The following is a 24,326-nucleotide window of genomic DNA, read 5'->3' as shown; positions in this document are numbered from 1 at the left end:
TTGCCTTTCCAGCCACGCTTTCCTGGGGTTTGTTCAGGTATTTTTGTTTGTTTGGTTGTTCTTTTTGTTTACAGGTACAGTCCCCAACACTCTCCCCATCCTCTCTCAGACTGTCAGTCTCTAAGATGCTGTGAAACATGACCATTCATTCTCTCGCCCTCTCGAATGCAGTGCCTGGAGACCGAGTTCTGTCTGTTCTATTCACTGCAGTTTCCCCAGTGCTTGGCACATATCAGACCCACAGAAAATACCCACTGAAGCCAGGCATAGAGGCAGACATCTGTGATTCCAGAGCTTGGGAGGATGAAGATAAAGACCGAGGAAGTTAAGGTCAGCCCTGGCTACATAACAAACATAGACAAATACATACATACATGATACAGACAAATGCATACATACACACACAATGAATACAATAACTGCACCTATCCTCATCTGTGTGCAACCCCACAGTCCACAGAGCCCACATACATTCCTTTTGCTGTGGGGCCTATAATAAAGAGTGCTGCCAGCTGCTAGCTGGGCGCCTGCCAAATGGGATACACACCTGTTTCAACCAGACGTTTGTCGTCATTAGCTGGTTTTTCTCATCCTGTTAAAGAAAAAAAAAAAAAAGGCAGGTTGGTTCTTTTGTTACACAGCAGTTACAAATCTTTAAGAGTCTGTGTGTCATGGCTGTTGCTGATTGGGGGTCACCGCTAAGCCTGAGCTCTAACTCAAAAAGGGGCAGCTTTCTTCCCCTCTCTATTTCTTCTTTGAACATCAGCCGAAACCCCAAGTGTGTTCTCCCTGACGCTCTGGCTTCCTCAATTTTCCTGAAGATCCCACCCACTTTCTATAGCTGCTTAGTCTTCCACTGCTGACCCTAACTCAAAGGAGTGGATCTCGTCTGCCTCCTTCCTGCACCTGCTGAGATTTACAGCCCGCTGCCCTGTTCATCCCCCCCCTCTGTGTCTGTCTGTCTGTCTGTCTGTATCTTTCTCTCTCTAATAATATGGTCCTTAAGCTTAAAAAATTATACATTTCAATACAAATGCTCCTCTCCATACGGAACGGACACCCTGCTAATTAAGCTGACTCTCTAGAAAACAAGATTAATCTCATATTATTCCTCTAAACATTCTGTAGTTCAGGTAAACTACCTTGAAGCATAGCACTGGTGATTCTATGTTTAGTTTGCATTTCCTCGGATTTGAGAGGCTGTGAAATAGGAGAAGAGCAGTATTCACTTCGCCCTAAAGGGTGTGAAGGTGCATGCTATGTACTCAGAGTGCCTTTCTTTTTTTTTTTTTGGTTTTTCGAGACAGGGTTTCTCTGTGTAGCTTTGCGCCTTTCCTGGGGCTCACTTGGTAGCCCAGGCTGGCCTTGAACTCACAGAGATCCGCCTGGCTCTGCCTCCCAAGTGCTGGGATTAAAGGCGTGCGCCACCAACGCCCGGCCTCAGAGTGCCTTTCTTAAAGGACGGGGAAATTCAGACATTTGTGGACAAACAGATCACCATTAGAAGAAACCAGACATTTTCTGCCAACAGAAATATGAACAAATAATACATTTATTTATTTAGGATTTTAATGTACCTAGGGAGAAAAGTAGTCAGCAAAATCATACTAAAAACACATTTCTGGGGCTAGAGAGTTGACTCAGTGGTTAAGAGCACTTCTTGTTCTTGCAAAGGACCCAGGTTTGATTCCCAGCACCCACATGGAGGCTTACCACTTCCATAGGCACCAGCCAGGCCTGTGGTGCACAGACATACGTGCAGGCAACACACTCATACACACAAAATAAAATAAATCTAAACAACAAAACAAAACAAAAACCCCACACATCCCAAGTTTGTAAAAGAGGCACAAAGAAAAAAATGGCCAGAAACGTGACAATCGGGCTTTTCGTTTCTTTACAGGGTCTCAGTAACCCAGGCTGGCCTCAAACGCTCTCTGTTGCAGGAGATAACCTAGAACTTGTATTCCCACATGCTGGGATTATAGGTGTGCACCTCCCCCCACCTCAGCAATCAATTGTTAACATCAGTCATCTACAGACAGCAGAATCAGAATCACTTTTTATTTTATCTGTACTTTTTTTTACACTTTAAAAATTCTCTACAAAATCATGCATTACTTCTGTAATCATAAAATAAGTGGATGCTCATGTTATTTTTCATATGTGAAAATATTTGATCGCTATCCTAAAAATAATTATTGGCATGATCAGAACAAGAAGAAATTAGCTTTAAAGGTGTGACTTTTTCTGTTTCAACTTGATGTGCCATGCTTTGCCTCCCATGGGAGGCCTGCCCCTTTCTGAATGGAGATGGAGGAGGAGAGATGGGGGGGGGGTAGGAGGGAGGTGGGGGAGGGAATGAGAAGAGAGGAGGGAGGGGAACTGTGGTTGGTATGTAAAATAAATGAAAAAAATGTAATAAAAAAGTGTGACTTTCTTAAACACTGAGAATCAAGAAATTCCCCCTAACCCCAGGGGTGGTAGCACACACCTTTAATCCCAGACCTCAGGAGGCAAAGATGGGTCTGACATGAGTCTGGGAAGAAACTGACCTTACCAAAAATAGGTGTGAAGTGGAACATGTAACAGCATGCATACTTACCACATCCACTAACTGAGATATTGCAAGGCCAAACTTGATTTTTATTTTGTCATTCAGGTGTTCCACAGGACGAACCCACCTTTCATAATCTTCAAATAAATCCTTAAACAGACGGTCTTCATGCTTTGCAGCAGAGGATAGTTCAGGCAATCCTGCATAACAAGTTTTAAGAAATTAGTATAGTGGTATTCTGGCTGCTCTCCCCCCAACACCTATACTTTGAGAAAGTGATCCAATTAAAATTTAAGTTATTGTTGTTTTAGGTTTGTTTGTTTGTAACAGGATATCATATAGCCCAGGCTACCCTTGAATTTCCTATGTAACCAGGTATGGCCTTCAACTCCTGATCCTCCTGCCTCCACCTCCCAAGTACTGGAATTATAGGCATCCACCAGTGCATCCATCCAGATAATTTTTAAGATTTATTTTTATTTTAAATTGGGGGGGCAGGGGTATGTGCACCCCATGAACGTAGGTGTTCAAAGAGGTTAAAGGTGTTCAATTTCTCCTGGAGCTGGAGTTATAAGCAGCTGTGAGTTGCTTGATCTGGGTGCTAGGATTTGAACTCAGGTCTTCTGCAAGAACAGTAATGTGCTCTTAATGGATGAACCATCTCTCCAGTCCCCTAATTTGGCTTTTAAAATGAAATATTAATACAAACACTATGGTCAAATTAGACACACTCTGGTTCAGATATAATTCTTAGTTAAATCAGATTACTCACTATAGAAATACGCTGAATTTTTTAATAAACATTCAATACTTAATACAGAGCAACTTAACACGTAAATACCAAGGGCTGTGGGGTGTTTTTCTGAGGCAGACTGCAAAAATTGGAATGCAGCTTTGGGCTCAACCCCTCATACTTCCAAAACAAAAAATAAAGGCTTCTCAATTGTCAGGGCTGGATGCAGGGGTTGATAGCAAAATTCTAGAAAACAAACATACTTAATAAAGTCCAACTTTACTTCACAAAAAAGAAAATAGAGATATTGGAGTAAGATTCATTTATTAACTATAACTGTAAAGACATGTACTTTAATTGGCATAATTTTATATACAAAATATTGAATGAATGTTTAGATTCATTTAGATTCATATGGCTATGTATTTGTATAAAACTCCTTTAGGCCCTAAGCCTTAAGGAGGCTCAACAGTGCTGGAACGTCTATCTTTTTATAGAGAAAATCCCACAAGATCATTCCCAAGCACGTAATCATAATCTTTCCTGTCAGTTTTTCCAGCACAGTGAGTGGGTCCATCACCTGTCTGGTTCTGTAGTCTCAAAACTATGAGTTACACTTGCCGCCACTGTACATAATCCACCAGCATGCTGTTGACCCAAGAAATTCTCAAATGCCTGTATTTCCTACTTTCTCTGCTGTTACCTGCCTACCACAAGCTATCTGAATCTCTCCCCAGGAACTAGGAAAAAAAATCTACTGCTAAAAGTCGTCTCCAGGGGCTGGAGAGGTGGCTCAGCTGTTAAGAGCACTTGTTGCTCTTGCAGAAGACCTGGGTTCGGTTCTCAGCCCCCATATGGTGGCTCACTGCCGTCCGTAACTCCAATTTCAGAGGATCCTATGCCTCTTCTAACTTCCCAGGACACCAGGCACACATGTGGCACATATATATACACACACACACGCAAACAAAACACTCATAAACATAAAATACAATAAATAAATCTAAAAATAACCAAACTGGTCTCTAACTGTTACAGATTGGTGGGACCTCCCCACGCCCTGGGGCAGTGAGCGGCATTAAGTGCTGTTCAAATCAGTTACCACTGTTAGTTAATGATAAGGTCTTTAACCATGTATTGTTAGCATCCCTTCAGCTTATCGCTGTCTAATTAAATAAGCACACATTGGGGCACAGGGATATCTGAGGGCCTAATTATCACCTCTTGGACTCTGCCTTGATTCTCTGGATGTCTTAAACAAAACTACGAGGACTGACAGCTAGCTAACCATTGCCCTGAACACTCTACGGATAAAAGCTGATTACTCTGGCTCCTGACGGGACAACCTCGGGGCTATGTGAAACAATGTGTACCAGACTTTCTGTTTCCATAGCCTCAGTGGACTCCAGACCACCCTGCAACCACGTCTACTTTGGCCAGAAGGGGAGGAACTCCCACTGTTGGAGGAGGCACTTCTGTGACTGCTGAGACCGCCTGGGAGGGAAAGGCACATGCTGCCAAACATAATGACCTGAGCTCCACCTGCATGGTCCTGCATGGTGGTGGAAGAAGGCAGACTCCGGAAAGTTGTCTTCCCCAGCAGCCTCCACAAGCATCCCAAACAGTATCCCTGGAAGCAGGCACCCTGAATGGTCCCAGCAGAGGCAGAGCTAGGGCAGCTGAGCTGGGGCAGCCAAACAGATCAAGAATGGCCAGGGAAGGAAAAAGACAGGCAGGAACAGAAATAACAAGAGAACAGAAAGCTGAAACGAAGAATACAGGCTGTGAGGGGTCAGAGAGGAGAACCTGCAGGCTCTGGTTGACAGAAGAGGTCCAGGGAGCTGTCAAGTCTTCGGAGCTAAAGGTCTCACAGCCTTTAGGCTGAGAGCTGTAACCACAGCCACTGCCAAGAGCCAGGAGTTCTGATACCTGAAGTCTCAAGGACGTCGCACTAGAGGATGGCACTTGACTACTGCTGCCCCACACTGCCAGGGCAAAAGCTGCTGGATACCAGCATCTGAGGACCCTCTCTGCCTGCCGGAGGCTGCTATCCAGGTGGAGAAAAGAACCATTAGCCAGCTGAGCTGTGACAGAGCGGTCTTTGCAGTAAGTACCTCATCTGCTCACCACGGCCTGGTTCTCTACAGAGATCTAGGCAATCTTTTTAAACACGGACTGACTGATGTGACCCATTGGCCTAAGAGTCTTCCCCAGCTTTTCAAGGGTCTGTCCTTGGTCCCTGCTGGCACTGTTCTCTTTGAGAACGGCATAGTGACATGCACCTGCAGTCTCATACTCAAGAGCAGGGGTTCTCAACCTTCCTAATGCTGTGACCCTTTAATACAATTGCTCATATTGTGGGGACCCCAGCCATAAAATTATTCTCGCTGCTACTGTTATGAATGTAAACATCTGATATGCAATCCCTGTGAAAGGGTCATTTGATCCCCAAAGAGTCAAGACCCACAGGTTGAGAACTACTGCTCAAGAGGCTGAAACAGGAGGATCACTTGAGCCCAAGACTTGAAGGCCATCAAGACCTCATCTCAAAAACCAAACTTGGAATTCTAAAATGTTCAGGCTAGATCCCATTCTGGTTCCTAATATTTACAATGTGATTTCAAGGCAAGTTACCTAACCTGTTTGCATATTGGTCTCTACACCCATGAAAACAGGTATAGAACAATAGTACCCACCTTAAAAGGCTATTGAGAAGGCTATAAGTGTGTGTGTGTGTGTGTGTGTGTGTGTGTGTGTGTGTGTGTGTGTGTGCCTGCCTATACCAGCTCACTCTCACTCCACAAACAATCACTACAGTAGGGGAAAGCTATAGGCCACCATAGGCAATCACACACACACACACACACACACACACACACACACACACACACACACACAAAGTGAGCCTCCCCTGCAGAGCCTATTGAAGCCTACCAGTACCCAACAGAGATGGCCACCAGGCAGCCCAAGGCAACAGAACCTTGTAAAAATGCAGAGGAAGGATGTGTCTGGGGCAAAGGCGCTCTCAATGTACGATGACAAAGCTTTCTCCAAGTCTCTTGGTTGGGGGTGGTTGTTTGGGGTGGGTTGTTTTATTTTGTTTTGTTTTAAATTCCGAGTCCCTGTCTTACTCTGTAACCTAGGCTAGCATCCAATTCTTGCTCTTGTTGACTCTACTTCCTGAGTGCTGGGGTTATAGGTATGTGCTACCAAAGCCTCTGCTCACTAAAGCTAGTAAGTATATTATCAGTGTACTAATCACTCATAAATCACATATCCCAGAAAAGAACAGGGAACCAAGTCATTAAACAGACTAGGAGAAGAACGGAAACATTTCATGGGACAATTCTCCTAAAGTTTTAAAAGAACAACAAAAGAAAAACTAAGCTCAGCAGCTAACATGTGGAAATACATGTATCATTAACACCTTGAAAGATTTATATTTTTGTTTTACACAATCAGTTTTAACTCTGCACATCAACTGTCTCAAGTTTGAAGAATTGGAATAATGGCATTTAAATTTTTTCATAAAACCAGGGATGGTGGCCCCTGTTTGTAATCGTAGCACTGGGTAGCTAAGGTGGGAATACCAAGACAGCACAGGCTATACAGCAAGTCCAAGGTCAACCTGGGCCATCTAAAAACAAAAGTCAAAGTCACACAATTTAGTAAAACTAGATTTATTTTCAAAGAAATAATCTTGCTCCTTAATTTTACTATGGTAAAGAAGACAGAACATAGAACTGCAGAGCTGAAAGCCTTCATTGAATGCTTGGAATTCCTCCAAGGCTTTGACCTCTGCATGTACAATTTCTTTTTTTTTTTTTTTTTTTTTTTTGGTTTTTTTTTGAGACAAGGTTTCTCTGTGTAGCTTTGTGCCTTTCCTGGAACTCACTTGGTAGCCCAGGCTGGCCTCGAACTCACAGAGATCCGCCTGGCTCTGCCTCCCGAGTGCTGGGATTAAAGGCGTGCGCCACCACCGCCCGGCTTTTTATCTTTTTTTTTTTTTTTTTTTTTTTTGGTTTTTCGAGACAGGGTTTCTCTGTGTAGCTTTGCGCCTTTCCTGGAGCTCACTTGGTAGACCAGGCTGGCCTCGAACTCACAGAGATCCGCCTGGCTCTGCCTCCCAAGTGCTGGGATTAAAGGCGTGCGCCACCACCGCCCGGCACAATTTCTAATCTATATAAAATAGGACTATCTCACTGGCAAATTTAATAGTTAATTATGTACGGCAAGAGCTCTGAATCCATCGTACTAGACCTCCCCTCTCCTTCAGGCTTGTACTCCAGAGACTGGAGCCTAAGGCCTGCCACCTGCCAGGCAAGTATCTGTCTACCACCGAGCCACACCCTCAGCCCTCCTCTTGCTTCCTAAGACAGGCTCTCAGTGAGTTACTCTGGCTGAGCCTTAACTCATTCTGTAGCCCAGGCAAACCCCAAAACTGTGACCTCTCCTACCTAAGTTTCTCATATGGCTGATACTACAAGCCTAGGCTACTTAGGACAGACTACACAGAACCAAGTTTTGTATGTTTTAATTTTTTCATTATAAAACATTAATAAGCTGGATGTAGTGATACTCACCTTTAACTCCAAAATGAGGGAGGCTGAGGCAGGAGGATGGTGAGTTCAGAGACCCTGCCTATAAATAAATAAATAAATAAATAAATAAATAAATAAATAAATAAATAAATAAATAAATAACATTAATTTTAAAAAGGATAACCTATGCTTAGCTGTTTCACTGTTGTGCAAATCAAATAAAATTAAATAAGCTGTCTTATTCTATCAGGTATTGTTTAAGTAGTTTTTGTTTTGTTTTGTTTTGTTTTGTTTTTTGGTTTTTTCGAGACAGGGTTTCTCTGTGTAGCTTTGCGCCTTTTCCTGGAACTCACTTGGTAGCCCAGGCTGGCCTCGAACTCACAGAGATCCGCCTGGCTCTGCCTCCCGAGTGCTGGGATTAAAGGCGTGCGCCACCACCGCCCGGCGTTTAAGTAGTTTAAACATTTATCTGTTTGTTTTTCTGTATGGTTGCCAGAGTGCACAGCTGTGAAACACGTGTATGCAGTGTCTGCAAGGCCATACGAGGGCACTAGATCCCCTGAAAACTGAAATTACAGACAGCTGTGAGCCACCCTGTGGGTGCTGGAAATCAAATCCCTGTCCTCTGGAACAGCAGCCTGAGCTCTTACCACTGACCCATCTTTCTGGGCCCATGTTTAAGAAATTTCTTAAAATTTACATCTTTTCTACTTTTGATTCTATATAGCCAAAAAAAAAAAAAAAAGATAGGGTTTTAAAAGCCACTTCTAGGAATGCTTGATAGTGTTCTCCATTGGCATTTGTTCCATTAAACAATAATGATTTTTCTCATTGAAAACTAAGGATTCTGGAAAAAGTCACCAAGACGTTCTGCAACTAAATTTGGGTATTAGCAATTTTTTTTTCCAACCTACAGACAAAAAATTAAGACAACATTTGCTGTAATGTTTAGTTTCTTCCAAAGGTTCTCAAGTCTTCAGCATCTGCCACAACTTGAAAATCCCAGAAACCCAAGATGGCACCTACCTCAGTGTATCCATTCCACAGATTCTGGGTGGCTATGACCTTGGTAGCCTCTGCACTAGGGACGGAACAGAACACAAGGACACAGTCCCTACTGGGATGCAAACTTGTACACGTTATAGATAAAAGTCTGTGGCCATGCAGAGGGCATCTCACAATGAAAATGGTGCTCCCTGGTGTCTGTCCAATACACAACCTGCAAGCTTAACCATGGCTGCACCCTTCTAATCTAAACACGCGATTTCTTCATTTGGCATTACTGACATTTTGAGACGAGTGATTCTTTGTTGTGTGGGAGCTATCATGGACCTGTATATTTCAGCGTCCACCCACCAGACACACCATCTTTACGAAACAAACAAAAGTGCCTTTAGACACTGTGTGTGTGTGTGTGTGGGGGGGGGGGTCAAAACGGCCCTCTCTGAGAAGTACTGCTCTAACGGTACCTAGTAAGAAGCGGAGGCAGGACAAGGCCCCAGATTTGTTGGTATTTTTTTTTCTCTGAATGATGCTTTTATTACAAAAATAAGGTCTGATCATGGTTAGAGTTCAAACCCAGAAGCTCATTTAGTAGGGAGTCTTCCTGTCCTCTTCGCTCTCGTCCTGACTTGAAGGCTAAGCACTGGTAAGTTTCAAGTGTACAGATTTTAATTACAAACACATGTGCCGGGAGGAAGACCAGACACTACGCTTTTAAAGTTCTGTGCCTTTATTTTTTTCCATTCAAATGTTAGTGGTTGTCCATCTATCTCTATTCTTTCTTCATACGCACAAAGTGGTCTGCATTCTGAGTGCGTGTCATACTTTAAGCTTTCACAGATGGACATCTATGCAGTGTTTGTTTTGGATTCTTCCTAGTTACACAAAAATGCTGTAACTAACATCCTTGTCCATCTGTCTTTCCCTTCTTATGTGGTATTGACTCTTAGAAGTGGGACTGCTGAGTTAAGGGCATGCACACTTTAAATTGTGCTAGGTATTGAGAATAGCCTTCCCTAACTTCTCCACAGGCTACCCTAAAAGTGAAATAAATCATATATCTAAGAAGTTTCATAAGAATGAAATACTCCATCCCCGATCCATGATGAGGGCATTCTTGGAGTAGTTAATCCTCCCCTCTAAGTCTCCTTGTCTCTTTTTTTAAGTTAACAAAAAAGTGACTTCAATACCTTCTTTAAAAGTCCTCCTTGCTGCAGTCCAAGGAGAGCTATTTTAGGAGATGTCAAGATATAGCCCTGAACATAATCATTTAGTTAATTCAGGGAAATAAACGTGTACTAACTCAGCGTTTTCAATGTGACAAATACGGAAAGTATGCTTACTAATCATTATTTTCGTATTACGGATGAAATGTAGAGTATCACTCTATTTCGTATCGATCTCGAACACAGAATTACGGCCCCCGGTCACCCTGCCACTGCTACGCTTTACTAAGCGCAACCTTCCAGTTTTCCCTGACTCTCAGAACATGAGGAGCAGCACAATGACCTTAGGTGTTAAATTTAGGCCCAGTCGATAGTTCTCAAGGAGTTCAAACAAAGTTTACGCATTATCAAATCAAATCAATGCAGAGGCCACTGTTTTAATTTGGCATCAGAGATCTTTCAATAGGTAATAAACAGACATTAGTTAAACTAGTACATTCACAGCATTAGGAAACAAAGCGTGTGATGGCGAAGAAGCTGTGAAGCCCATATGACCTTGACAAGACTCTTGCACATTTCTTCCCTAGAGCCAAGGTGGGCACAGCCCTGTAATCTCAGCACTCAGGAGGCAGAGGCAGGAGGATCAGGAGTTGAAGGTCACTCTTGGGTACATAGCTGAGACTGGTCTGGGTTACAGTAGAGCTTGCCTCAAATATTTTTCCAGAATTGTCCAGGTATGAACAAATAATGACTTAAGGAAACACAAAAAGTTGAAGATGAGACCCGAGCACAGTGGCGCATGCCTATAGCTCAGCACTCATGGGGCTGAGGCAAGGAGATCCTTTAGGGGTATTTTATTGTTTTGATTTTTTGGTTTTTCAAGAGAGGGTAGAATTTAAAATCTTATGTGTATGAGTATTTTGCCTGCATGTATGTATGTGCACAACATGAGTGCCTGGTCCCCTCAGAGGTCAGAAGAGAGATCTGGATCCCCTGAAACTGGAGTTCAGAGGTTGCAAGCCACCATGCGGGCGCTAGGAATTCAACACAGGTCCTTTGCAAGAACAACTAACTGTTCTTAACCAATGAGCAATCTCTCCAGCCTCAAGACCTTGAGCTTGAGGCTAGCCTTGTCTACTCAGTGAGTTTGAGGCCAGCCTGGTCTACAGAGTGAGATCCAGGACAGACATCAAAACTGCACAGAGAAACCCTGTCTCGAAAAACCAAGGGGGGGGGACAAAGAAGAAAAAGAAGAAAAGGAAATGGGGGCAGGCAGCTGATTTGTGTGAATATGGACTAATGCTTATTTTCTCGGTTTCTATTATTTTCAGATCTTTTAAAATCTATGTATGTGTATGTGTGCGCCACATTGTAAGGGTGCCTATAGAGGCCAGAAGTGAACACTGGATTCTCTGAAGTTGAGTTATAAGTGGTTGAACTGCCTGATGTGGGTGCTGGGAACCATATTCAGGTCCTCTGGAAAAGTAGCAAGTGTGGGCTGGAGAGATGGCTCAGAGGTTAAGAGCATTGACTGCTCTTCCAGAGGTCCTGAGTTCAATTCCCAGCACCCACATGGTGACTCACAACCATCTGTAATAAGATCTGGCACCCTCTCCTGTATACATAATAAATAAATAAATCTTAAAAAAAAAAAAAAAAAAAAAAGGAAAAGTAGCAAGTGTTCTTGACCACTAAGCCACATCTTCAGCCCCAGGTTTGTCCGAGTTTTTTGTTTTGTTTGTTTGGTTTGGTTTGGTTTTTGAGACAGGGTTTCTCTGCATAGCCCTGGCTGTCCTGGAACTCACTCTGTAGACCAGGCTGGCCTTGAACTTACATAAATCTGCCTGCCTCTGCTGGGCTTAAAGGCATGCACCACCACCACTCGGCTCAACCCCAGGTTTATATTAGTCTTATGTCATTTAAGCAAAAACAAACAAACGAAAAACTACTTGCATAATTACTTTCATTGGATCCTGAGAATGACACTAATTGACATGAATTGGGAATTACCTAGATTGCATTCCTGCTTCAAGTGTGTTACTTTCAGCAACAGTGGTTAATATAAAAATGATGTCAGCCTGGGCTACATGAGACCCTGTCTCAAAAACAAGCAAGCAAACAAACAAAACTCAAGTATAGCCAGTACACCAGGAATTCCAGACTTCCTTAGAAGCTTCTGAGACATTCAAGCCTCAGGTCCTGACTCTGACCCTCTGAATCCCCAAATGTCCTTAACAAAACCCCTGCAACAAGACCACAATTGGGACCCTACATGGGGTGGGAAAGAAGAACAATTCTGTCCCTTAGGAAACACCTGAAAATCTCCAGAGACGTTTTTTCAGTGGGGTATTGATGGTGGCTCACAAACAGAGGTCAGGGATGCTGTAAACACGACAGAAGACCAGGACCCTTTCCTACAGGGATGCTGTGAACACACTAGAAGGCCAGCACCTTTCCTTCAGGGATGCTGTAAACACACTAGAAGGCCAGCACCTTTCCTTCAGGGATGCTGTAAACACACTAGAAGGCCAGCACCTTTCCTTCAGGGATGCTGTAAAGTCACTAGACAGCCAGGACCCTTTCCTACAGGGATGCTGTAAACACACTAGATGGCCAGGACCCTTTCCTACAGGGATGCTGTAAACACATTAGAAGGCCAGCACCTTTCCTACAGGGATGCTGTAAACACACTAGATGGCCAGGACCCTTTCCTACAGGGATGCTGTAAACACATTAGAAGGCCAGCACCTTTCCTACAGGGATGCTGTAAACACACTAGATGGCCAGGACTCCTTCCTTCAATCAATAAGGAAAGCATGTGAGGTCATGGAATTCAAGGCCGCTGGAGAAAAGATACCATGTTATCTTAAATTATAAAGAAAACATTTATATTAAAATCATAGCTAGGCATGATGGTACACATCTTTAATCCCAGTGCTCCCAAGGCAGGTGGATCGTTGGGTTCGAGGCCACCTTGGTCTACAGAGCGGGTTCCAGGACAGCCAGGGCAACACAGAGAAACCCTGTCTCGGGGGTGGGGGTGGGGGAATTCAAGACCCAGGGATTGGGTCCTTGCTGCTCTTTTAGAGAACCTAAGACTGATTCCCAGCACCCATGCTGGAAGGCTCACAACTGCCTGTAACTCCATCTCCAGAGGACCTGACATGCCTAGCCTCTCTAGGCACTCACACTCATGTACATATACACATGCATACATACAGACAGACAGACAGACTGACACACCCCATTAAAACTAGATTTTAAAAATGACTTGTCATCACACCGTTTCCACTGTTCCAGAGAAAATTGCTAAAGAAGCAGATTCTAACTTCTTCCTAAACTATAGTAACTTTAACATGTCTGTGCCAACTTGCTTATTTAATTTTAAACTAAAAATATCATCTAAAAGAAGTTAATTCCGACTGTTATAAAAGAAAAACAATGCTACCAGAACAAAAATGCTATGCTGAAATTACTAAAAGCTCAGGCTAATTTTTAAAACTTGTTTGATATAATTGTAACTATGGATCAAAAGGAACCGTCTACTCCGACAAGTGACTGACAACCTTATTAGAGTCCCATCGGCAGGTACTTTAATAAACTCAGGCACAAGCACAGAGAAACACAACTCAAACCCAGCATTTGGAAGTGGTGGGAAGACAGGAGAGTTCAAGGTCATCCTGGACTATACATCAAATAGAGGCCAGGACTATGGGAAACCTGTCTCAATAAATGGAGACTCAGGTACAACTGCACTACCCAGTGAATTGTGACCCTTCCTTCCAGGTGTTCACACTCTAGCTCAGAGTGCGTCGTCAGCATTTTCAAGAAAACCATTATTTTCTTTTTATAAGACAAGGTCTGTTTAGCCTGAGTTGACCATGAACTTTAACAAGATTTGTAGAGGTGTATAGTCATTGTGCATAGTGATGAGGTTCATACAAACATTTTCATCCAAGTATATCATATGCACTGACCATATTCATCTCCAAATCCCTTTCCTCCCTATCCCCTCTGGCTAGCCCCTTCCCTTCCCCCAACAATCTCATTTCTCTTTTCATGTCTGTCTCTGTCTTTCTCTCACACACACATTATGTAGATTTTACCTATGTAAAGTTTTATCTATGTAGAATCACAAATGAAAGAAAGCATAGTATTTGTCTTTGTCAGTATACATTAAAATACTCTCTGGTTCCATTCATTTTCTTGCAGATGACACAACTTTGTTAGTTTTTAAGGCTGGAAAAAAAAAAACTTCAGAGCCGGGTGGTGGTGGCACACACCTTTAATCCCAGCACTCGGGAGGCAGAGGCAGGCGGATCTCTGTGAGTTCAAGGCCAGCTACTTCCAGGACAGCTAGGGCTGTTACACAGAGAAACCCTGTCTCAAATAAACCAAAAAACCAAACAAACAAATGAATAAACAAACTTCAGTGTGTGTGTGTGTGTGTGTGTGTGTGTGTGTGTGTGTGTGTGTGTGACATTTTCTTTATCCATTCATGCGTTGACTGAACACAGGCTGATTCTATAATTTAGCTACCGTGACTAGTGCTGGAATAAACACAGATGTGCTAGTACCTCTGTGACACACTGATGTAGAGCCCTGCAGGTAACTGCCAAGGAGTGGAGCATCTGGGTGATATGGTAGTTCTTTTAGTTTTCTCGAGGAATGTCCACACTGATTTCTACAGTCACTGGACTAATTTACATTCCCATAAAGGTTCCTCCACCATTCTTGACAGCATTTTTGAAGTGTGTGTGTGTGTGTGTGTGTGTGTGTGTGTGTGTGTGTGTGTGTGTACAGGTACCTGTGGAAGCCAGAAGAAACCATCATATCCTTTGGCGCCAGAGTTACAGATGGTTGTGAGTGCTGGAAACCAAACTCACATCCTCTACAAGATCAGCAAACATTCTTGACTGCTGAGCTATATCTCAGCATCCCAGCATGCACTGTTTTCTTAATGACCGCCTTTCTGAGTAGAAAGGGTATCAATGTAGTTTTAATTTGTATTTCCTGATGGTCAGGGGTGTGGAACATTTTTATATGTGCACTGGCTATCTGTACTAGCCCATTTACCAACAGGGCTAAGTTTCTTCTTTTTACTTTAAAAAAAAAAAAAGTTCTTTATATATTCTCAGTATCAGTCTTCTATCAGATGAGCAGCTAGCCAAACTTTTCTTTCATTCTCTATGACCTTGAACTCTTCTTGCCTCTGCCTCCCAAGTTCTGGGATAGAGGTGAATTCCACCAAACCTGGCCAAAAGAATTTTTAATTTCAAAATAAAGTGTGTAAAAAGTTAGATGTAAGCACATGCACAAACATGGCAAAAGTGTCCCCCGCCCCCCGCATTCCCTGGGGTCTCTGCTGAACCCCGGTGCAGACCCAGCTCTGCTCCTCTCTGGACCCTCGCAGCCCTCCCCCAGTTCATTCCCATCCCTTTGTCAGCTCCATTCACTGGAGGCTCCACCTCTCAATAGACCCAGGCTCTCCCTAGCCTTTCACCCGCCTCTCCAGACATAGTCTTTGTCTCACTGCAACCTACTTGCAGTGACCCCTTATCCCACCACACCTCGAATTCTCTGGGGACCCTGTCTCTTGGTGTGGACGGGATCCCCTTAGCGCTTTCCCATAGCCCCTCTCAGCCTGTTCTCCTCACCCACCTCCATTCACCTCTGCCACCCACCAACCCGCAGAGGCACTCTTGATCAGGGAGCCTACAGCCACCACATTTTCCTAAGATTCAGAGAGAGCAATAGAAACCAAGGAATGAAACATCCAACCAAGAAATACAATACCAGATACCAGTATATCATCATATACTAGGATCACTTCAATCATTGTAATTCCATACAAATATGAAAGAAATCTCAATAGCGTCACTAAATAACAGAAGTTACATCTAGTTGTGTCGTTGGCCAAAGGGACATCATGGAAGTCCCCAACTATCTTAGGCTATTGCCAAGGCTACTGGTTGTTTTCCACAAACTGAGAGTGAGGCCTTACTGCTGCAGACACCATTTACATAGCTCCCTGAACACAGAGGCGTCAAGCTGGAGCCTAACTGGAGTCTTCACCCCTGCTGACCGATGTTCACGGTACTGGAAGGTACTCGGCATGTTACCAGAGAAGAAAGATAACCACAAACCCTGCAGTCTACCACAGTGACCACAACATGATACACTGGTGCAACAGTGGCCCAAACATTGTGGGAGTGACTAATCGTCCTCTGATTGGATTCCAGGCCTACCCCACAAAACAGAATCCATGCCTGATACTGCCCTGGTAGCCAGGTACCTGAGACCGAACAGGAAAACCAAATACTATAACTCTGCTAAAGGAATACAGCAATACAATGACTCCTCATGGCATTCTGCTATTCCATAGATCACTGTCTCATTCAGCTATCACCAGAGAAGTTTCCTTTTGCAGTAGATGCAAACGAACACAGGGACCCACAAACTGGACAGTGTACAGAGACAGAGATTTTGAAACATTCAGTCCAAAATAGGATGTCTTTATCAAACTCCTCCTGTGGTGGTTTGAATGCAATTGGCCCCCATAAACTCATTGGGAGTGGCACTATTCAGAAGTGTGGCTTTGTTGGAGTGGGTGTGGCCTTGTTGGAGGAAGAGTGTCAACTGTGGGGGCCGGCTTTGGGGTTTCCTATGCTCAAGATATGCCCAGTGTCTCAGACCACTTCCTGTTGCCTGCAGGTCAAGGTGTAAGAGCTCTCAGCTCCTTTACCAGCACCATGTCTGCCTGCATGCTGCCTTGCTTCCTGCCATGATGATAATAAACTAAACCTCTGAACTGTAAGTGAACCACCCCAATGAAATGTTTTCCTTTATAAGAGTTGCTGTGGTTATGGTGTCTCTTCACAGCAACAGAAATCCTAACTAAGACTCCCTTCCCTAAGGGCTCAGGGAACTACACAGAAGAAGAGGCAGAAAGACTGTGAGAGCCAGAGGAGGATGACATCAAGAAAACAGTGCCTTCCAGACACAGCAGGGCTGACACACCCGTGAACTCCCCGGGACTGCGGCAGCGTGCACAGAACCTGCACGGGTTCAGGCCAGGCAGGGTCCCAGTACCGAGAGGGGGAAGTATACCCGGTTCCTACTCATAACAAAAAAGCTACTTCAAGTTAGCCACTTCTTTTAAAGAAATAAATTAGTTTTCTCCAGCAGAGTCTCATTGGGTATATTAACCACATTAAGGGCAGGCCTCATGCCCAGGAGTTAACAGCCAAAACAAAACAAATTTAAGGGTATTTTGGTCTCATATTGGTTTTTTTTTTTAAACTGCTCTTTCACTTATGTATTATGGTTTCTGATTTAGTGGTTTTATGGGTTTTGTGTGTGTGTGTATTTTGTATTTTTTTTATTCTGTTTTGTTTGCCTGTTTTCTAAAAGAGATTTATTTTTTCTCAGAAAGGACATGGATGGGGTTGGGTGGTTGGGTGGGTGGGGATGTGGGGAGAATCTGGAAGGAGTTGGAGGAGGGGAAACCTCATCAGAATTCATTATATGAAAAAACTGTATTCACTAAAAAATATATATTAAAAAATTAATCTCCTCCAAATCAAATACCTAGTTTGACTGCTTCATGTACGTTACCTGGTTAAAATGTGAAGTTAGCCGAGAACACTGATTAAAAGCAAAGTCCCAGGCAGACTACCCAAGTTCAAATCCAGTTCTCTCATTCTTTAGCTGTGGCCTAGATCAAATCATATAAATTAGTTGTACGTCAGCCTTATCACCTGTTAAATCGAGCTCTCAAAAGGCAGAGACTTTGTCTGCTCTCCTTTCACCCGAACCTAAAACACTGATTTGTCCTCAATAAATCCTGCAGGATGAGTCAGTGGAAATACTACTTCACACACTCGGGGTTGTTTCATGGGCATTAAAACATACAAAGCCAGAGCACTGAGAGCAAGCTCAATAAACGTCAATATTTTCTTTAAAAAATGACGAAAGTGAAGTTGATGGTCACCTTGAGTGTATTTGTTAGTTTCTGAAAGTGTAAATGAAAACTAAAAGTGACAAGAAAAAACCTTCAGAGCTCGAACTTTCTATGAGTTATTTTATCTTCCTTTGACTGGAGAACATATAGTAAATAAAGTTTCTTTTTTGTTTGTTTGTTTTGTTTTTCGAGACAGGGCTTCTCTGTGTAGCTTTGGAGCCTGTCCTGGATCTCGCTCTGTAGACCAGGCTGGCCTCAAACTCACAGAGATCCGCCTGGCTCTGCCTCCCGAGTGCTGGGATTACAGGCATGCGCCACCACCACTCAGCATAAATAAAGTTTCAACCATTTAAACTGTCACACAGCTAAGAACTATACCTAACTAATGACTGACTAATTTCCATAAACGTCCTCATCGAAGGTCAGTGCAAAAGACCTATATTATCTTAATGGACTAGTAAATTATATTTCATTGCAGACAAAATTGCCTTCCAGGCTACTTTCCACAGCTCTGTGACCTTCGGTCAGCCAAATAGGTATGGCTGCTGGCTGACAAAAGTTCTTTTTGTCTGGGAACTGGTTGGTAGGAAACTGTAAGAGTTATGATGAGAATCTAAGATGAATATGAAAACAATAAAACATAAAATCAATTTCTGAAAAACATCAACCTCTACTCTATCATCTTAAAGGGGGAGAGAGAGGAAGTCAGCCAAGTTGAATATGCCCAAATAAACACAGCCAGTGAATAGGTCTCTCAGGCCCGCACAGTACCTCAGCCACTGCAAATTCGAAGGTAGTAGAACACAAAGACATATTAACATTCACTGGCCAGTGTGCAGCAACATCACTCAGTATCACTGTCTTCTTCACAATGCTTCCTCAGAATGCACAGAAGGTAAGAAGTTTCGAGCCATACAGGGGACTATTTAATGGCCGTTCTTATAAGTGAGAAAATATCCAGGGTGAGAGTACTGTTCCATTCACTCATTTATAAACTTTTATAAACCAGACTCCTGCAATAAACTAGGGATTGAGCACACAAAGACAAACAGGAAAGGATCGCAGTTTCTTAGGGGCTGGAAGGTAGCCTGTACAGCGCTTGCAGCCCAGGCACTGAGTTTGACCCACCACAAAACGTAAAAGGCCTAGGAGGTCTTTTAATCTGTAACAGCTGCCCTGGTAATCCCAGCATTAGGGAGGCAGAGACAGGCAGATGCCTGAAATCCAGCAGGATTGTTAGCTAGCCTCTCCTAACCCATGAGCCCCAGGTCACAGTGAGAGACTGTCACAAACAAACAAAAACCAACCTAAGTGGAAGGCTCCCGAGGAACAATACCCACGCTGACCTCTGGCCTCCACCAGCACATGTACATACCCACACACAAAGGAAGCTCTCCAGACACTCACATGGGACAAAAAAACAAAATCAAACAACTGTAATACAAGAAGATGGTTATTGGTAAAGAAGCACCACTGAGTGGGAGCCGAGAGAAGGTCACCAACTAGGTACCACTGAAGACTCAGCAACAGTGATTTGTCTTAAAACTGAGAAACCTGTTTGAATTTCCAGCTCCAAAGAGACGGCAACTACCATTTTCTAGGCTGTCAGACACCGCCTGGCATTTTATATGTACCGATCGATCGTGGAAATGGCTGGGGAAAGCAAGCAGTGTTGTCTTCCTCTTTCAAATAAGGAAAGCAGGGAAGAATATTCTGTCCTAAGACACACTGGAGATGTCATCTGAGACCAGGGCATCCCTTTCCTTCTCTAAACTATAACACTCTGGGCAAAGATAGTTCTGTAGGACCATCCTGTCATCGGGAATTCTAGTCCACAAAATTACCACTTCCTAAAGAAAATCAGACTCACGGTTTAAGAATCTTAACAAAGCCGGGCGGTGGTGGCACATGCCTTTAATCCCAGCACTCAGGAGACAGAGGCAGGTGGATCTGATGGAGTTCAAAGCCAGCCTGGTCTGCAGAGAGAGAAAGTTCCAGGACAGCCAAGGCTACACAGAGAAATCCTTTCTCAAAAACTCAAAACCAACCAAACAAACAAACAAAAAATCTTAACGAAAGAAAGACAAGTAAAGGTCCTCCAAGCTTCCTCTTCTCACTAAAACCGAGCTTCAGGTGCCGCGACCCTCTGCCGCCCGGTTATAGTATTGGACAAACCAGAGGCGCTCCAGAAAAGGTAGCATTTTCTTCAAAAGCACTGAAAGGGCTGACTAAAATCTACTAAAGCACTGGAAATTCAAAGTACTAGGCTTTGTTTGTTTGTTTCTATCCCAATCCACAACATCTTGAAACACTGGCCTGGGCGGAGAGAGGGGGGCACCACACTCCAAATGAGTGAGCGAGGAACCCAGGATGCAAGCGATGCGTCCGGAAGCCGGGCGTGTGGACTGCCTAGCATTTCTTCAGCAAACGTTTGCATCTTCTGGCAAAAGGCAAGATCTTAGATCCTGCAGAAGTGAGGTGGGAGAGGGTGGACTATACAGTCTCCAAGGCAAGCATTAAGCCCAGAGTCTCCACACCGTGGACCAGCGACGAAGTGGGAAGCCCGAGGGCTGCGCGGCAGGCTCTAAGGAGAAAGTTGTTCCGAGGCACACCCTACACCAGCCGCCCCAGCGACGCCAGCCGCCGCACGCCCAAACTGGCCTTTTCTTTGCATTTGGATGAACAGAGCTGGGCGCTAAGCTGGAACCTCACCCCGAATCCCCAGAAGAAAGGGAAAGGGAGCGGAGCCCCGCTGCGCGACCCCGCGGCCCCGCCCGGGCTCACCTCCCCGCGCGCCCCGCGCAGCCCCCGCCGGCCGCCAGCGCCCGGCCAGCAGCTGCACCATCAAGAGCAGGCGCAGCGCGCGCCGCCGCGACCCCCGCGCCGCCATCGCCCGCCCGCCGACGGCTGCCTCTCCGGAGAACGCCGGGCCGGGAGGGACGGAGCGCGCGGACCGCCGCCGAACTCCGCTCGTTCCCGGGGAGCCACCAGCCGCTGGCTCCTCAGCTCCGGAACGAAGCCCACCGCGCAGCGCGGTGGGGGAGCCGGCGGAGCCCGAGGGCGGAGCCCGCGGCACTTGGCCCCGCCCCGATGCCCCACGGCCCCGCCCCCTGGACGCCGCACCCAGTTCTTCTAGGCTCCGCCCCTGGTCCAGCCCCATCAACTTCGTTAGCTCCGCCTTTTCCACACCTTGGCCCTGTTTTGTCCACCGGTCCCCCGCCTCCAGGCGCGAATTCCGACAAGTGCGAAGGCTGTCCTGACTTTTGTTTTGGTGCGGTTTTGTTTCGTTTTGTACTGTAGCTCAATTAGACTTCGAACCCACGGTAACCCTCTTGCGGCCGTCTTCCGAACGCTGGATTCCTGCAGGAGCCACCAAGATCGCCCCTACTGCTGCCTCTCAGGTCCCTGTTGCAGATTCTAAGTGATCTGCAAGGTCGCCCTGGTCAAATCATCCTTCCTTGTGGGTCTATTTTCTCTTCCTTTTAAATGAGATGGACAACTAAAGTTCTCTGAAGGACAGCTGTGACTGACAGCTCTGACATTCATTCAAGCCATCCTGCGAAATGATAGACAGTTGCTTCCAGAGTAGGCCATGCTGCCCGTGTTGCCGTCACTTACCATTGTAAATATTAGGGCCTTAGACTGCCACAGCCTCCTAGCAACTTTGATGGAGATTGGTGCTGACTGTGTCTCAAATCCCTCCAGACCCTTAGACTGTATATCATTGCTTCTGTTCATAATTGATTACAAAGCTTCATTTGGTTGAAGAGATTCAGACAAATTATCTTTAAACTTCAGTGGCAGAGTGTGCCAGTTTCCTCACAGAAAATTATGGAGTTGGCACCTCTACAATTCATTATAGGCAGAAATCTCACTCCAAGCTTCAGCCTGCATACGTCTGTTAAAAGTGAGATCTGGTTGCAAAGAATCTCAAAGGCAAAAATCCATTTAAGACTTTGCCCCCTGGATCCAAGTATAACCAGGGAAATGGAAACAATATCCAAAGGAGCTAGTCTGTTTAAGCAGGTCAGTGAAGGAGCCAGAAAATAAAAGATGTGTACAGTGCTAACAAGGCCAGATGCTAATTACACCTTTGCGCAGGAATGAGACAGTGTTTAATACTCCCCCCCCCCACACGCTGCACATTTATGCTTTGGAGAATTTATGGGGCTTACAGCCACTTAGATCATTTATCCTAGCCAGTGTTTGGATGACTCTAAAGTGTTGGTTCTACTTTTACAGCTAAGGGATGTGGAGACAGGAGCTGAATAACTGCTGAAGGTCACAATACCTGTCAGTGGTAAAACGGATTAAATGATTGTTAGCTGACTGGGTGGTGGTGGTGGTGGTGGTGGCAGCGGTGGCGGTGGTGGCGGCAGCGGCTCACGCCTTTAATCCCAGCACTCAGGAGGCAGAGCCAGGCGGATCTCTGTGAGTTCGAGGCCAGCCTGGGCTACAGAGTACATTCCAGGATAGGCACTAAAACTACACAGAGAAACCCTGTCTTGAAAAACCAAAAAACAAACAAACAAACAAAAAGGTTGTTAGCTCAGCCACAGTGAGCATAATTGGAACTTCTGGACCACACCAAAGTGTTACATCCACAATCATGACAAGAAGACAGTTATCTACATCATCTCTGCAAAGCATCATTGTCAGCTGAGTAAAAGCACAGCGTGTGATGTCTTGGGCACTTTCAAATCCAGGCCAATAATCACGGAACATAGTGCACTCGTCTTGGATGGGTTCCCCTCTAGGACGGTGTGCCGATTCTTCACACTTGCCAGGTGTGTGGCCGCACTTAATTGTTGACAGGCATCTCCACGTTGCTAGGAGACACTGGCTGATCCAAGGACAATAAAAGCTATTGTTGTTGCCACAGCCACCACCAAAGTTCTGACATTGCATCTCCGCACTAAATTTCTAAGATTTAGCTAAAGGAACTATCATACAGTTCGTTTTTGTTTGTTTGTTTGTTTGTTTGTTTTGTATTGCTTTTGCTTTTATTTATGTTTACATCTGTGTGTGAGTATTTGAATACTGTAAATATTTCGAATATGGGTGCCCAAGGAGGCCAAAAGAGGACGTTGGGTCCCTTGGAGCTGGAGTTACAGGCAGTGGTATGCTGGGAATAGGTTTGGGTGCTGTTGTACTCTAGTTCTCTGGAAGAATAGCAAGTGCCCTTAAGTGTTGTGTGATATTTTGTTTGTGCTCTGACAAATAAAGCTTGCCTGGAAATCAGAGGGCAAAGTTAGCCACTGGTTAACCATAGAGGCCAGGCGGCGGCGGCCGGCTCACTCTTTTGATCCCACATTTGTGAGGCTTATGCCTTTAATCCCAGCACAATAGAGAGGTGGAGACAGGAATATAAGGCAGGTGGAGACAGGATCTTGGGCCCATTCTGTCTGAGGATTTATAGAGGTAAGAAGTCTCTAGTGGCTGCTGCTCTGCTTCTCTGATCTTTCAGGTTATTACCCCATATCTGACTCCTGGTTTTAACTGACAAGACTAATTAGGATCACACTTCACTTAAGACCTGAGCTTGGATCCCAGAACCATCATAAAAAGCTGGATGCTGCTGCATGAACACTCCTAGAACTCCTGTGCTATGTGGGATGGAGACAGGAGAATTGCTGAGGCTTTCTGGACTCTAGCCCTAACTCTAGGTTCAGTGAGAGACTCTGTCTCAAGGGAAAAAGGTGAAGAGTGATAGAGGAGGACACCTGATGGTCTTCTCTGGCTTCTGAACATTCAAGCATTCACACACTTATTCACGTGCATATACCCACACCCCAGAAAAGACATAAAGGAGAATTTAATAACTATCATATAGACCCAGCTAAGAATGGAGATGTAATTAGTATTTTTAAACATACAAGTTAATTCACTCTCAAGCAGTAACACTAGGCAGGTACTCTTATTACCCCATTTTATCTTGGCTTGTTCTTCATCCCTTTGCATGCTCCTCCCTTTCAGAAGCTCATTGGTGTCGGGGGCCATGCGAGGGACCAACAGGCAGCACTGGAACTCATGAGACATGGCTGGATGGTTGGCAAAGCCACACCTGAGTGAGCCTTTGAGAGGCAAAGCCCCGAGGACTCTATGTCCTGAGGACCTCATGCTGTTATTGAGTATAGCTCTGATTGTTGCCTTCGTGGTTACTGCGTCCCTCATAGTCTATGAGTTGTATGAAACTCTCGGGGGGGGGGGGTTGTCACCTCTCACTGGCCAGTGTCACTGGCACTTATAATAATAGCGATTGACTTTTTCCAAGCATTGCTGCAGAGCAGATGAATGACTCAACCACCACCCTTAGAAAGAGTTTGGACATGTAGAATTGTTAGTAAGGTTAGATTAAGATGTT

At 44.7% G+C, this 24,326-nt stretch overlaps 1 protein-coding gene across 1 annotated transcript in view; it reads right to left on the bottom strand.

The window, feature by feature from the left end:
* Chrna5 (cholinergic receptor nicotinic alpha 5 subunit) overlaps positions 1 to 20,977 on the bottom strand; it is a 28,688-nt gene extending 7,711 nt beyond the window's left edge. Inside the window, exons 1-3 of the mRNA XM_076576309.1 lie at positions 20,747 to 20,977; positions 2,606 to 2,757; positions 548 to 592 (exon numbers count right to left, since the gene is read on the bottom strand). Coding sequence (XP_076432424.1) covers positions 548 to 592; positions 2,606 to 2,757; positions 20,747 to 20,852 — 303 coding nt within the window. The 5' untranslated portion in view covers positions 20,853 to 20,977. The remainder of the gene's footprint in view (positions 1 to 547; positions 593 to 2,605; positions 2,758 to 20,746) is intronic.
* Between the last annotated feature and the right edge of the window lie 3,349 nt (positions 20,978 to 24,326).

This window comes from Peromyscus maniculatus, chromosome 7 (assembly GCF_049852395.1).
Source record: "Peromyscus maniculatus bairdii isolate BWxNUB_F1_BW_parent chromosome 7, HU_Pman_BW_mat_3.1, whole genome shotgun sequence".
Classification (NCBI taxonomy): domain Eukaryota; kingdom Metazoa; phylum Chordata; class Mammalia; order Rodentia; family Cricetidae; genus Peromyscus; species Peromyscus maniculatus.
The sequence above is the reverse complement of the archived record's forward strand: the minus strand, read 5'-3'. Positions and strand labels throughout refer to the sequence as shown.